The sequence below is a fragment of the Haliotis cracherodii genome, unplaced genomic scaffold (genome assembly GCF_022045235.1).
Source record: "Haliotis cracherodii isolate W230 unplaced genomic scaffold, xgHalCrac1.p SCAF_7, whole genome shotgun sequence".
Taxonomy (NCBI): Eukaryota; Metazoa; Mollusca; class Gastropoda; order Lepetellida; family Haliotidae; genus Haliotis; species Haliotis cracherodii.
The window spans coordinates 10451091-10465090 of record NW_027266330.1 but is presented as its reverse complement, the minus strand read 5'-3'; the positions used below and the strand labels follow the sequence as shown (position 1 = coordinate 10465090).

Here is a 14000-nt window from a genome sequence, read left to right as displayed (position 1 = left end):
TCAAACAGAAGTGGATCATGAAGTATTCATGTAAATATCAAAGCATAAGCATATGAACAAGCATAAGTGCTTAGGACGGGCATCCTATGCACGAACTTTTATGTCTGTAAAACGTAACACCAAAACACAGTCTATAGTTTGTTCATGCCTAACGCAGTTGCGCCACACACGTGCGTAGGTTGTCATTGCTGATTTTGACACTTTCAAGGAAGGTCGATAATCTCTATTTTTCTTAATCGTATTGATTCTCCTCATCATGTCGTTGTCATTTACTTGATTGCATTTACTGTTTGTGCATGGACTAGTGATTCGGCGTCTCCAATGGGCGAAGCGTCAATGGGCTCTAATACTGAAACTGACTGTAGTCAGTATTTAGTGGTGATTCACAGTTTGTGACTGGCCGAATATGGAACAGGTACCGACGAACCCAAAATGTTGACGATCAACCCCGTTCAGGGAGTCTCAGGTCGTTGATAAGTGTACAGGATCAATTGATCCAAAACCAGGTTCAACGTAATCAAGCTCAAGCGGCAAATCAGATTGCTATAAACTTTCATCAGGCTGCTGGAGTACGAGATACATGTCAGAAGATTAAGAATCGTCTTCATGCAGTTCATCTCCATGCTCGACTGCCACGTGTTGAGCCTTACAGATCGTCATATTGCCAACAAACGTCAATGGTGTACACACCGTCGAAACTTGGGTAATACACGCTGGTCATGTGTCATGGTTTCAGATAAGTATGGATTCACTTTGCACTTCCTCGATTCCCTCACATTGTCGTTGGGAAACTCATACTCTGTATGCCTCGTCGAGTGAATAAATGTTTGACGAATCCTCTCTGTATTACGCACTACTAATCCAAAGACGTCCATTTTGAAATTTCCTATCTTTCCCATATCGTCTTTCAAGATCGTTTTGGGGAATAACATCTACTACATACTTCACTACCGGTTGTAATGTGTTCCCAATTCGTTCATAATTCTCATACAACTAATACTAGAAACTAATATCTCTTAAGATTTGGAAACTATGTTTTAAAGAGTACAGTACAGAAATGTACACATTGCATATGACTGTATAGTGTTTACAATGTAAAACTATAATTAATGCATCTAGCTATTTTGAAAATGTAGTTATAAGCACTTCCGTTTTAATCACTTCGATTTGAAAAAAATCCAAACATGCCTGATGTAGTACGCCTTTGAAACAGAAAGATCTATGTATCTAGTTACCGACATAAAAAAAGAACCTAGAGATGTCTTCAAATTCCAATTTTAGAGGTTCATATATTGTGCTTTTTGACAGTGACATGCGAGAATTTATGTGTTGTTATGTCCCCCTGTGTGACACGCAATCCCATCATAAACGAACCAACTATCATCAACCAGAGTTTAAGCCAACTTATTTGAGTATTTTTTAATATTGGCTAGTATTATGCACAACCACCATTAGCTAAAGGGATGACGTAAATCCTGCTGGGATATCAAGTCCCTGTGACCCCAGCGAGGTGGCCTAGCTTTGGTTAGTGGTGGCCTGTAACCCGTGTTTTAGAAATGTATATATGATATTGATCTATGCTCAGATATAAACATATAAAACTTGGTACCGTCGCTATATGGCTGAAATAATGCCGGTACGACGTTAAATTTAACTCACTCACTGTCAGCTAATGTGGTCAAAGTCGGTGTTTTGGTTGACTGCATATTATCGTAACCCAGTTGCGTGGATCCATGCACATGATGTTAATCACTGTATTGTCTGGGACAGACTTGATGATTGAAAGACCGCCATGGCCAACACATTGTCAGTGATGACCCGCTTTGGCACAAACACAGTATCTTAAGCGACATGTTAGTGTGGCTCGATCATTTTATTACCGTTTTCGCCATGCTTGTAGTTTTGACACAGAGGTCCATCCATGGTACGACCCGGTATATGCAGCGGGCGTCATGGATAGCGCTCGGTTCAAAATTAAAATAAAGAGGTATCTACTCTACAGTGAGACTACATCAAGTTTCAAAACACAGTAGGTTTATCTCCATTCTACCACGACGGCAAAAACGCTTTGAAAACGGTGCTCTCTTGCAACGCGTAACAACACAGGTGGACAGGTCCGCTATCTTATAAACTACCGTATTTCCTCTATCTGATGCTACGCCGTAATTAATTTCGCGAGAGACCTTGACTCAGCGTGTATTAGAGACCTGGCTGGTATGGAGACCAAGCGTGTATTAGAGGAAATAAAATTTCGTTTTACAGTTTATATGTGGGTGATCGATCGGCAGCCATTTTTAATGAATCGATATGTAGGCTTTCTATGTATCCATGCGCACGTTTTTTGGTGAAAAGGCTTCATATATTTGAAAAGGGTTGCCGTAGCAAAAAGGAAACCTCTTTTTAACCAATCAGAATCAAGTAATCAACAATGTCATGGTAGAATTTTAATTAAATGGCGCTTTTTCCATACTGAATATTATGCTCAAATCGCAATATTACAACCATTTTGAAGCTGCCTGTGAGCCACATTATCATCTCATCTCATCATAGATAACTTGTATGTAAATCAAATGAAATCAGCTTACCTCCTTCACATACGTTCGTGGTCAAACAGTCTGCTGCAGAACAGTTTTTAGCACAGTTGTGTTCACATCTGAAGCCACTGAAACTAGCCTCGCATCCTTTGATACACGCACCTGTCTGCTGATGACACATACCATCCAGGCATCTTTGACATGTGTGGTCACAGAACTCCCCGTAAGAACCATTGGTGCATCCACTGATGCAGGAACCATTGGCAGAGTGGCACAGAGGACTCACACAGTTGTCAGGACATGGCATACAGTCTTCTCCATAATATCCCGGTAAACAACCCTCTGTACATGATCCAGAAGCATCACATTTACCATGCATGCATTTGGAGTTGCAAAGAAAGGAACAGTTGACACCATACCTGCCATTAACACATCCGTGTGTACAGGCACCATTCACTTTATTACACTCAACGAGACAACTGTTAGTATTATTTGGTGCTAAACAATCGCTGACAATGCTGCTCGGATTAGGTTGACAATATCTACTGCACACCTCATCACAAAATTTGCCATAAAATCCTGGTACACAAGCATGTTGACATCCATCGTTACAGGGCTCTAAACAACGGTCGCAGGTATGTTCACAGTTCGGTCCAGCATAAGGCGGGGCACACATGTCACACGTTCCTGTAATCCTGTTGCAGGATTTGCATCTACTTGAGCAATTCTTGCAATTAGAACCGTAGTAGGAACCACTGCACCCAGAAACACAGGCTTCGCCTCTCTGACAATATCCACTATCACACATGTGTGGACATTTTGTACATTCGACCCCCGGGTTGTCACATTGGTCAGTGCATTTCCTCCCCTGATACCCTGGTATACAACCTGCCGTGCATACTTGAAGACCTCTCTCGTTCAGCGTACACAGGTTCTTCTTGCAGCCTCTGCTGCAAAACGAACTGCACATGAGATCAAAATATCCGTCCTCGCACCCAGTAAGACAATGTCCTATAACCTCATGACAGTCTGAGCAGTGTTGATTCCCTCCACATGGTGCAGCTGTAATGAGTAGATTAATTTGTATCATTATAATGTAATCTATGTTCATATGGTGAGATGCATGTAACAATTGTAAGAATTTTCGTACGAGTTGCATGAAGTAAAGCTACTTGTAACAATTGAAATAAACATATAGAGTATCCCACACTGAGGCTGCGTGGCATATTATACTGATTCTGTTACATTATGTGATACGCTCCATGGGATATCTATAGATCATCAGATCCAGCCAATTGCGTATACGGTTTCTATAGCAGAGATGCTTACCCTAGAATGACCATTCTTAAGGCCTTTACATTACGCAATTTTACCCCCAAATTAGTAGCTTTCCATAGTAATAATAGGTAATTGGATTGAACTTCCTATTTCTCACTGATTCTTGGTCAAATTTGATAATGTCATCCATATGTCTACGGTTAAAGATTGTGTAGCCTCGTAAGTCGTATAAGGTTAATGTAGAATCTATCTATTTCATGATTTCACAAAGGGTGACGACAATGGTTTACTATTCCGTTTCAGGCTTGTGTATTGATTACGTTTTCGTTCGTGAAGTACGTGTTATTCGACAATAGTCCAAACCTCCGATTGAATTTCTTCCTGGTTGCTAATAATGTCTGTGCACATTGCATGCGATAGAGTTAATTCAAACAACAATAATTATAAATATATAACGTCAACGCAAGGGAATAACAAGTATCGATTATAGGTAAGACTTTATTGAATAAGTACACGTATTTTATTGTTTATTTAGTAAACAAATCATCACATCTTAATTCATGGTGATTTTTCTTACTCTTACAACGACCTCTTAATTACTGAAGTGTCGTAAATGAACATGTTCATATATTTAATGATTCGCCTGTCAATTTGAAAAGCACCCCTTTGTACGTGGTACATGTATTTGCATGTTTACAGACATAGTCTTAGGATATCACACCTTTAATATCCCTTCTGAAACTATTTGAATGAAGTTGATATTTACCCTTTATGTGGATCCCAATATCAGCAATGGCCATCAGAATCAAAAGATTCATCTTTGGCCTGAAAATAAACACAAACAAGTAAATAAATCGCAAATGAGAAATAGCATTGACGAAATAAGATGAGTCAGTAAATTACGTTACATTCAGCAGAATTAGGAAACATCTGTGACTTACATTGCACAAGAAATATCCCAGGTAAAGTATTGTCCTCAGTCGTTCCCAAGTACAACCTCTGCAGGCAATGTTGAGTTTGTGTATGGCTCAGTTTCCGCGATTAATGTGATTCATATGCTGGAGTTTACAATTCAGGTTTCGGTAATAACTTCCTCCCTTTTTGGGGAGGATGTTTCAAAACCTATATAGCTATAAGCTATAATACCAACACGCTACTGACATCACCCGTCAACGATTCATGCTCCTCAACAAAAGCTGCCTGCGACTCGTTTTCAAGAGTCTTTACACTGAATAAATCTGAATTATAAGCTGCTAACTGAACATGTGACTCGTTTCTCATCGGTTATCTTCGGATATGTTGGGAATGTTCATTTATTTCGATTTTGAATCTGATTTAATAAAATATGATGCATGTCATCAATCCCAATTACGTGGATCGATGCTCATGCTATTAATCACCGGATTGTCTGGTTCAGACTCGATAACTTACAGACCGCCGTCATATAGCTTGAATATTGCTGAGTGCGGCGTTTAACAACAAACAAACCTTTGTTGTTCGTAAACACGGAAAGTAGTACCCACCTGACCTTTCATATTTGCATCTGTATCCGTAAATGACCCCAATTTATCCTTTTTTCCTGCTGAGAAACCTACCCATTATGTGATAAAATAAAATATAGTTTTCCACTCCTTGCTTACATGACTATGGCAGGCTTGATAGTTTGGGAAGTTTTGGGATGGGAACGTTTCTAGAATGTTGGCTGTACCCTTAGAAGGGCGACAAAAAGGCGATCTGAGGCATTTCGACCAAACATGTGACTTATCTTATTGCCAATGGTGTACGTATTTGTAAAATAAGCAGCGTCGAACAATATTCTGGATTCAAGAACGGATTGACAATAATCAGTAGACTCGACAGTGCACTTACATGATCTATGTAGCCAATTATGTATTGCTGCTGCTCCGTTTTCTAACATTGTATTGCCCTTATTTATTGTTAACTTAAAAATGTTTGTTAGAAATACTTCATTGATTATTCATTGAACTATTATGTGATTATGTACTGATTTCGCAGTCTTGTTCTGTGCGTACTAATATCTTGGTTAACTTTTGCGTTTCACTTTGAAAAAGAATACACCTCGTAACATTGGCGAGACTGACGTTTTTGAATCATGTCCTGGATAGGTAATTTTGTTTTTATGGAAACCAGAAACAAATAGATATCAAATCTTTCGAAATAGACAAAAGGCACAAGCTCATTGCTGAGCCGACATCTGTGCAAAAGTTTATCAATTAACATTGAATCGTCTTTGAATTATTTTTCAATAAAAATATTCGTATTCTGAAATTAAATAATATATATCTGATATATAATCATTAAGATATCTACTCCACTTTAAGGTCGTGATTCTCAATTTACTTGTGCATGTGTATGTTCATGCACGGCGCACAATATGGATGTTTGCGTGATACTTACAGAAGTGATTTTTTAATGTGAACAGCACACAATTATTGTTTAGCTGTCAGGTTCACTGTTTTTCTAAGACTTGCGAAATGGGAGCGATGACATGCATCAACCAAGTCAGCAAGCCTGGCCATTCGATCCCGTTAGTTGCCTCTTACGACAAGCATAGTCGCCTTTTTTGACTATTTACGGGTTGCTGAAGACCTATTCGAACCCGGATCTTCACGATTGGTGATTTGAGAATGTAGACATAATTTTAAGGAATGATTGGAGAATATGTCGCGTGCAGCATGTGACCATATTATGTATTGCACGAACGTGACTGACAGTTTCCATCCTTTATAAATGTGACTGAACCCGTATTTCATGCCATACATAAAAACATATTTTTATCTTTGCAGGCTAAAAAGGAAGCCTCAGCGAAAAGTTAAACAATGCGGATACCATGTGCTTGACGTTTCTACTTATTGCTGTTGTCCTATGTGAGTAATTGTCATTTTAGTTCGTCCTATTTCAATGCAACCAACAAGAAGCACGTTTGTCTTCTCGCCGTAGGTGTCGGTTCTTGCTGTGCAGAGAAATGTCTTCTATAATCACGTAAGGTTCGATTCGTACTGAAATGATCTTTTGATTGTCTGCACTTGGATTTGAGACTGTTGGATGCACCGAACTGGTGAACGTTTACGGATATACAACTATTTTGGCGTTCATTCATTTGCAGTTGTGGCCGATGCTGATCAGTGTCAGTGGGGAAAGTTTGGTCAGAACTGTGAACGAAATTGTTCCTGTAACTGCGCCCTGGTTAAAAACAATACAGCAAAACACTGCAATAAAATAAGTGGAGAATGCTCGGAAGGATGTCTTCCTGGATGGTATGGTACAGACTGTAATACACAGTGCAGCGACAACTGTCTCAACAAAATATGTAATCAACATAACGGATACTGCACCCTTGGATGTACAGAAAACTACAAAGGACTTCTTTGTAACATTGCCAAAGGTACATTTTCATTACACACGTTAATTCTTACTCTTCGAATGCTTACCTTCCAATGACGTGAATTACCAAATGAAGTCAGGTAGGCTAGCATCCTCATGGAAGATCACAACAGAACCCATGCAAAGGCAATTGCAACTCGCCAAAAAGTGGGAAGGTGATCAGGTGACCCTTTGTAAAGAGGGTCGCGCATGGGAATACGGTTTGGCTTAATTATACACAAATCACCTCTCTTTGTTTTTTAAATAATCCAAGTATGACGTTATGTACATGCAGTTTATACTTGGGTTTCTTTCTTTGACTCATCGACCTGTCATGTCAAAGATCCATATTATCCTCGAGTTCATAGCCCATGAAAAAGTCATCCTCGTGGAAGAGCTCCGATCTGAAAATGTGACCTCCGTATAAGGTCAAGGTCACAGTGGAGGTCATTCGTAATTTGTAATTTCGCTATTTTCACTTAATCATCTGTTTCTGACAAATATGTTCAGGTCATGCATGTAGTGGTTAACTCTTTTACTTACGTATGACAAGTGATGACATTTGTAGGTCACGGAAACCTTTTTTCAATAAGTTGCATATGCGTATTTATTTTGGAAAATATGTGGTTCTTGAATATATCAGATATATGTCCTTTATAACCCCGAGTAACATTGTCAAGTCAAGAGTTAAGAACATCCTCCATGTCATAGACAGAAAAAAATATCAAGAGGGATTATGATAGGTCATTGGGAGTGAGTCCAGATTTGAGTGACCTGTGTGCAAAGTCGAAGTCATAGCGAAGGTCATTCGTAACGAAATGTTTGCCATTATGAAGAAAATGAATTTTTATGCATATATTATGTAGTAATATATGCATTTAGTAGTATATATGCTATTTAAATACGTATGTATAACAAGTGATGGAAATCTAATGATCTCAGTCGCTGGTCTCTGTGTCCTACTTTACATGCGACGCATTTCTCATTTTTGTTAAATAACCATTTGTAATGTTCTTTATATATATATATATATATATATGAAGATGTCTCAGATCTTGTCAAATTCACTCTTCAAAATCATTCACTCAAAAATGTATCACGTTGATAAAAACTCATGAATTATTTATAGTAATTTTATGATATTTGGTACACTTTATATTTACTGAGATGTCATGATCATTCAGTTCTTGAGCTTTTGAGCAAAGGTGAATGGGATGGCAATTCTGATTTTTGTACTGAGCCATGTTCATGGTCATGTTTTCAACTTGAAGAATTCGAAATAAATCATGTGATTGGCTGACATTGAGGGTCAATGTCATTAAACCGGAATCGATGTTGTTAAACCGGAAGCGATGTTGTTAAACCAGTAGTGCTCTTATCTTTTTTCAAGATAGGTATTTAGCATATTTTAAACATGAAAATATTGTATAAAATCCCTGAATATGGACATAATTCACCATCAGGTTTCAGCAACCCAGACGCATGTAAGTGTGATTCAAGTGAAACTAACTTGGCTGTGGCCTTTGGAAGCGTTCTTGGTGTGCTAGTGCTGCTAAATGTCATTGGTGCTGTGTAAGTATGCGTGCTGTATATGTATTATTAACATGAATATACATGTCTCGTTTCAACATAAATTTGTCAAAAGTTACTTAAGATAAATTCACTTTGATATCTTGTAAATGCATTCCCTGTATTGTGAATGTATTCGAAGTATCTTGAGACCCGTGTGGATCCGGGGTAGAATAGGTCTTCAGCAACCCACGCTTGCCGTAAAAAGGCGATTATGCTTGTCGTAAGAGGCGACCGCCGTCATATAGCTGGAATATTGCTGTTTGCGGCGTTAAACAACCAGTCAGCCAACCAACCAACCAACCCAGTATCTTGAATCGTTGCCTCTGCTATCAACCTCTGATTTTGCGACAGAGCAACGGTCACATAGAGGGAATACTGTTTTACAGAGACAGCGTTACAAACAACACAAAAGAATGTTGTGTATCAGGTGATAGCTGGATTAATGTTGCGGATTAACCAACATATACTCACATCATTCCGTTACTATATGCCAGGTGAAATTTGATTTGATAATTTTTTAAACTGAATTATCTGAGAACTGAAAAAATGCCAATAACATTTTCAGTGTATGGTGTGTGCGTTTCAAACGAAGACGACAAACTTGTAAGTACTGTAAATATTGTAAATGGCTAACGATATATTGTTTGTGGACAAACAGATACATAACTTCATAAATATAGTGCACTGCAGCTCCCCTAGGAATATAAGTTTAAAATATAACTGTAAACAATATACTAGTATTAGGCTGTCAGAATTGATATCCAAAGATTTTCTAAACAACTGCAGAAGACTAACTGAAAAATGTGAACCAAGTACAGTACATAATATTTATTAATCTGCTTCCACGTTGAGATTCCGGCTTAAAATAGGTCCTCAGCAACCTATGCTGGCATTAATGGTCGACCAAATGGATCGGGTGGTCAGGCTCGGTGACTAGGTCAATCGCTGGTCACTGTGCATCGAAGGTGTGGTTCATTCATCACTGGATTGACTGGTTAAGACACGATATCTTTCACGGAACATTTAAGTTGCTGTTGCTGATCGATGGAAACAGTTCAAATTTGAAGTTACAATAAGTAAAAATATCACAAAAACGGAAACATTATATGTTATATAATAGGAAACGTATATGTCGTTGCGGCCTTTTTGGAAACTAATTCAAAACCTTGAATAGACTATAGGATCATCGTAGTTGGGAATATGCATTCCGGGTTTCTGATTCATCAGTGCAGGGATTTCTTGAAACAAGTTGAATTATCTCAGGAAAGAACCAAGTTCCATTCTGTACAAACATTTTTCAACTTTGAACACCACTATCCCGAATGACAAACTTAAGGAAAAACTTAATTCCTTCATCCATGGGACTTTTGTTACCAATCGTGGTGAACACGGATAAAGTTACGTATCTAAATTCAGAGGTTCAGAACAATTTGAGAAAAATGAAAGCAATTGCCCTCTGAACTTTACTAAGAAAACAATGTGTGAAATGCTGGAATTCTTCTTTGATAACATCTACTTAACATTTTGTGGTAAGACATTTAGGCACCAATTGTGCTCCCCCTTCTTGCGGATCTGTTTCGAATTCAATTCGTTACGCATATAAATCGGAATTTCACAACAAGGTAATTTGTCCAAGAAGTTTAACTCAAGCATCAGGTAGATCAAAGATCTGATATCGTTTAATAACAATCAAATAGCCAATTCCCTTCCACTGATTTACCCATCCGAACTAGAAATAAAGGAGATCAGTGAGACCGCCTCATCTGCTTCACATTTAGATGTATGCATGAAGACTCAGAGTGACAAAACACTCTTCGCAAGACTGTATGACAAGAGGGATCACTTCAAATATTCCAATAGTCAACTTTCCCTTCCTGTCTTGCAATATTCCATCACCTCCATCCTTTGGTGTTTACATGTCACATCTTTTGAGATACAATTGAGCATACACCTCTTGCTCAGAACTTGTTTGATCAAGGTTATAACATTCAAGGCCCTGGTTAAGTTTTCAACAAGTTTTATGGCAGTCATATGGAGGACATTTCATAATATGACGCATCAGTGACAAAAATGATTTCCGATGCAATTCCCTATTTTGACTTGTACTACATGTTCCCGTGTTTTTCATGCCATTGCATGTGTTTGTGACGATTGTCAGGATACGCGCACATTTTCGCGAACACCTGGTATCATTACTATTTGATAGTTATTTATGAATACTTGCTCGTGATATAATCAGAATCGTACAATCGATGCTTTATGCAAATATTTCTATTGGATATGGAAAGGGTTTTGTTGCTTTATTTCAGAGAAGCCATAATTTGGTGAAATATGTTGCAGAGATAATGTAAATCAGGGATAATTAAGAGAAGTAGGACATGCATCACTTTCGTAATATTTCAACCCATGCTTTAATATTATAGGTAAAGTTTATACTATATGTTGCAGATAAAAAGAAGCCAAACAAATATCAAGTCTTGGAAGCTCTGAGACCTCAACCTTGTATAGAGTTAGAAGTAAGTGAATATTTAGCTAGTTAGGACAAAGGGAGGTAGAGACTTGAATGTGCAAGGTGAACAACATAATCGGCGACATCGTTTTTGAAATCTAATGCTATTTGGTGTATGCGTGGTTGAATCATGTTTCCGTATTTTGAACTTGACATATCCATTATTCAAGGCTTCATGAGGATTGACAGTTGTCGTCGAGGGTGGTTGACATATGTGCATTATGTCCGATATTCAATATGGCAGCCATATTGAAGCCATTTCACATATGACCATTAAGCAGAAATCTCTGTACAGAATGTAATACATTTTGTTGGATGTGTAGCTTTAAGTGGTGTTCAACATAATTCTGCTTTGTGTGACGTTGTAGGTTTTGACCTTTTATTTAGGACAATGCTCTTATATTATTGTAAAAATGAAATAAAATAATTTAATTATGTGCAATATAGACATGCTTTCCCCAGAAAAGACTGACCCAATGAAGACAAAACTTCACATACTTGTCACCACCAATAGTTCTACCCGTTTGTTAAGAAAATCCATATTAAATTTGACCGTCACAGTATTGTATAGACAAACGTATGTTTTACCATTACTAAGTATAATGTTCAAATTGTTATCACATTTGGTACTACGCTAATTTTCGCAATTTTGAAATTTATCCTTGTTGTTCGCTACTCGTACAATCTCTCCCAGGTGCACGTTTGGCTCTGAGGAGGAGAGTTGAGCTGGTGACAGTACGTGTTATACATGTAGCTTCAACAGATGTCGCCAATTATGAGAAAATTCAAAACATACAAATACTAATGACTCTGTTGCAGGATGTTCCCGCAACTTAACGTTTGCTGTGTACTGACAGGTTTGTATGTTAAGCTACTACGACCTTTGCTACTTTTTCTGGGGCATTGCCGATGAGGCGTTCTAACCTTAATTCTGTAATTAAACTTTAAAACATGTGCTGAAGGTAGTCTATCGGGTTTCAAACCAAACGAACAGTTGGTGTGACAGCGCATCACCGCGGATGATAATATTAAAAGGAAAGTACATCTTTCCAAATCATCGTTGGTAGGCACTTAATCCAATATCACCTTCTTCACAGATAGGTTATCAAATGTATGTCATAGCTTGACGAAAGTAATGTCAATGAATTCTGGTTCATGTTGTGCTTGAGACGTGTCCGCGATCTGAAACCATTGTGATCTAGTATAAGATCCAGGTCACAGTGAGGATTACTGAATGCGTATTTCCGCAGATAATGTCTTTTGCATGCAGTGCTTATATTATTTGAATGTTTATGTACAAGCAATGACAACCTTAATACGATATCGATAGTTAATAACGGTGAACTACATTCAGTGTGTAGTATATGCTTTATTTTCATTGATTCATTGAATCCCCTTCCAGGGAAATATTTGGTTCATATGCTTGATAAAAAACTGAAGAAGGTAAATGAAACACTTACCCTAATTGCTTGTTTGCTCATGTCAATTATGGCCTGTCTGGTCCAGTCTCAATTAGTTATGGCTGAAATGTTGTTGTGGTATATAATGGAGTCTGAACCAGACACCACAGTGATTTACCAACGCTTCAATCAAAGCGATTGTGATAAGTTTACATGCAGTAAACATGTCACTGCGAGTCTGACCACCCGATCTGCTTCATCGCCTCTTACATGTGTGACAAGCATATGTGGCTGAGATCTTATATTTTATACGCGGAAACCCCACTGGTTGTAAATCATGTGCAATTAATTAAGGAAATAACTTGCAGTCATGAACTTTAGTTATTTTTTATTGACCCTCTTGTGATTACGGGTTAGAAGGTTCCAAAATAATAATACTTGTATAAGCAGCAATTAAATTAATTCGGTGGTCAGGCTCGGCGTGGAACGTTGTTCAAAATATTTATCAATGGTTAGTCTGGTCCAGACCCGAGTATGTGCTGAACATTAGCGTGTTTTGCTAATGGCTAATGTTTACGTTCGTAATTCCAGTTTCAGTTTGCCTCAGTTCAATTCTAGCTTCCCCGAGTTGTCAAAACTGTCTATTTGGAAAGTGTGATCAAGACGGAGTATGCACTGACGGGTGTGAACCAGGATTTACCGATATATTTTGTCAACATCCGTGTCAGGAGACCTGTACGAATGGCAGATGTGTGGTGGATAATCGCACAGGAACAACAATGTGTACAGACGGATGTGTAGATGGGTTCTGTTACCCTGCATGTAAGATACCCTGTCCTGAAGGTTGTCTACGCTGTAAGCGTATGCTTTGCGAGAACTGTACACTTTGCGAGAGTCACTTATATGGAGACAGTTGTCAACACTCGTGTTTAGACAAATGTAAAGGATATGCATGTAGTATTCAAGGAAACTGTTCACAGGATACTTGCATGGGTGGTCGGTATGGCAAATTATGCAGTAGCTCGTGTAAACCTAGGTATGAGTCATGTGATCAAGTAAGTGGACATTGTCTTAAATGCCGAAGAGGCTTATTTGGGGATGACTGCCAGTATCAGTGTTCACAAGAGTGTTTAACAAGAGAAGAGGAAGACATGTTTAGATGCAGGTCAGGATGCAAGCTTTGCGTGAAACCGCTTCAACCAGAGTGTGAGTATGTTTTATTTTCTAGTAACAAAGATTCTTCACTAATTGTTCCAATAATGATTTATAATTATTCATAAAGATTGCTATTCATAAATATTATTGGTAACTGTTTATAATTGA

The 14000-nt window shown here is 38.2% G+C and overlaps 1 protein-coding gene across 3 annotated transcripts in view; it reads left to right on the top strand.

The window, feature by feature from the left end:
- LOC139448102 (protein draper-like) overlaps positions 1–13353 on the top strand; it is a 75054-nt gene extending 61701 nt beyond the window's left edge. For all 3 annotated transcript variants that reach the window (XM_071229615.1, XM_071229616.1, XM_071229617.1), the window contains 7 exons: positions 6620–6700; positions 6940–7218; positions 8660–8768; positions 9334–9371; positions 11217–11284; positions 12097–12134; positions 13269–13353. In XM_071229615.1, the coding sequence (XP_071085716.1) occupies positions 6664–6700; positions 6940–7218; positions 8660–8768; positions 9334–9371; positions 11217–11284; positions 12097–12114 (549 nt within the window). In that variant the 5' untranslated portion in view covers positions 6620–6663 and the 3' untranslated portion in view covers positions 12115–12134; positions 13269–13353. The remainder of the gene's footprint in view (positions 1–6619; positions 6701–6939; positions 7219–8659; positions 8769–9333; positions 9372–11216; positions 11285–12096; positions 12135–13268) is intronic.
- Positions 13354–14000: the final 647 nt, after the last annotated feature.